Source organism: Melanotaenia boesemani, chromosome 3 (assembly GCF_017639745.1).
Source record: "Melanotaenia boesemani isolate fMelBoe1 chromosome 3, fMelBoe1.pri, whole genome shotgun sequence".
NCBI classification, from domain to species: domain Eukaryota; kingdom Metazoa; phylum Chordata; class Actinopteri; order Atheriniformes; family Melanotaeniidae; genus Melanotaenia; species Melanotaenia boesemani.
In genome coordinates, this window is record NC_055684.1 from 1,061,366 (window position 1) to 1,063,197 (window position 1,832).

The window sequence follows — 1,832 nt, forward strand, 5'->3', positions numbered from 1 at the left end:
TGACTTTATTAAAACATCTGTTGTTTTTATTCTCTTAGAATGAAGCGCTTTCTATTTCCTCACCGTGGGTCCACATACATGCAGCTGCCACCGGTTTTTACTACGGTGTCTCTGAGTGGACAAACAAGCTTTAAAGCTGCAGCAGCAGCTTTGTCTGAAGGAGCTAGAGCTCCGTTCGGGATCCGTTATGCCTTAAAGCACCATAGAAGAAGAAGACAGTACAGTCACCGCTGCACCTGAGGCCGCTGGATCCACTCACACACGCAAACATCTTTATGTCTGGAAGAAGTTTGGCCACTGATGGCCACCGTACTTTCATAGCTCTGCTTTACCATCTTTACCACTAGATGGCAGTAATTCTCACACACTCAGTTCTTCTTCTCTGGTCTGTTCATAGCAGCAACAGCTTGCTCATACGAGGCGTCGCCCCCATCAAAACCACTTCTGACCCTGGTAAATTAATTACACGTGATATTTTAAAGTCTGACTACCTGCTGGCCTGTCAGCATCGATCCAGTACTGGCTATTCTGGTTTAGAACGTCCTGTATGAATATGACGTTTGACAGTCAGGTGACCTGAGGCTGCTCTCTCATTGGTTCTGGGTTTAGTCCGGATTAGATTTACCTGGTACCACTGCTGTCAAAGAAATGATCACAATCTTATCAACATCACAATTATTCTGCATTAAACTTCCCTACACTAGAAATGTCTGAGTTTTATTTCCATCTGTTCGTGTCATAAGAAAACATAGGAACAAAGTAAATTCCAGTAAATGGGCTCTGTGTGCAGAATGAATCCTACATGTTGGCTGGATTTCTGAAAGGCTGCAGGACCTTCCAGCCACCCAACGGTTCTCCTGCAGGATGGCTTTCAGGCTGCTGAGACGTCCCCCACAACCACACCCGCCTCATGTTTCACCCCACCAGGGTTCGTTTGGAGGGAAAACTCTTCCTCTGCTGGACTTTTCCATGAAGACGTGGACGGAGAACAAAGCAAGAAGCGGACACGCGTGGAAGGTGGTGCGAGGAATTAACCTATGATTAATTCCTCGTAGGTTTAAACCTGCAGTTACGTGTGGAAGCAGGTGAACATCCCTGATTTAGATTGAGCCGGCTCGCTGGGCGTGACGGTGGCGATGGTGTGATTTTATGTTCCGGTAGTTCTGGAACCATCATCTCGTTCTGGAAAATAACAGACAAAACCTTCAATGTGACATGATTTTTATTTGAAATCAGCGTGATGAAAGTTCGTTTTAAAGCAGCCGTCTTCGGCTGTTTGAGCGTTAAAACGAGCGGAAGCTGCGGCCGCTCAGCTGACGCCCACTTCCTGTGGCGATGTGACGGTCAGCAGGTACGAGTTTATGTGAGGCAGAAGCCGCCAGTTGTTGGTGGCGATGTTAAAATGCACGGTGTCGTCTTCCGACCTGATCTTCAGCAGGACCTGAGACCGCGGTGGGAGGAAAAAAAGGACACAGAACTCGTCTTTACAGGACATGTCCGATACCAGGAAGGGGAGGAAGTGTTTGGTTACCAGGGCGACCAGAGCGGCTTCCTGCAGCCGGCAGCAGAAGAGGCTGACAGCAGCGTCCGTAGTCTCCGAGCACATTTCATCCCATAATCCCTGGAACACCTTCAGTCTGCTGGCTGGAGCCCAGCTCCGCGGAGCGGGCAGCGGCAGGAAGACCTGCGGGAACGCCACGTGGATGTCCGGCAGGGCGGTGTGCCAGCAGAGTCCGTCTGTGGCGGTGAAGATGGCGCTGACCTGGAGGGTGGTGGGGTAGGGGTGTCTGGGCTTCAGTCTCAGCGTCACCGCCGGCGACGGCCTCTCTCTG

General features: G+C 50.5%; 1 protein-coding gene across 1 annotated transcript in view; it reads right to left on the bottom strand.

Annotated features, from left to right (window-relative positions):
- Nucleotides 1–1,204: 1,204 nt before the first annotated feature.
- Nucleotides 1,205–1,832, bottom strand: part of ap5b1 (adaptor related protein complex 5 subunit beta 1) — a 12,823-nt gene continuing 12,195 nt past the window's right edge. Inside the window, exon 3 of the mRNA XM_041981747.1 lies at nt 1,205–1,832. This exon is cut by the window's right edge and continues 1,382 nt beyond it. Coding sequence (XP_041837681.1) covers nt 1,310–1,832 — 523 coding nt within the window. The 3' untranslated portion in view covers nt 1,205–1,309.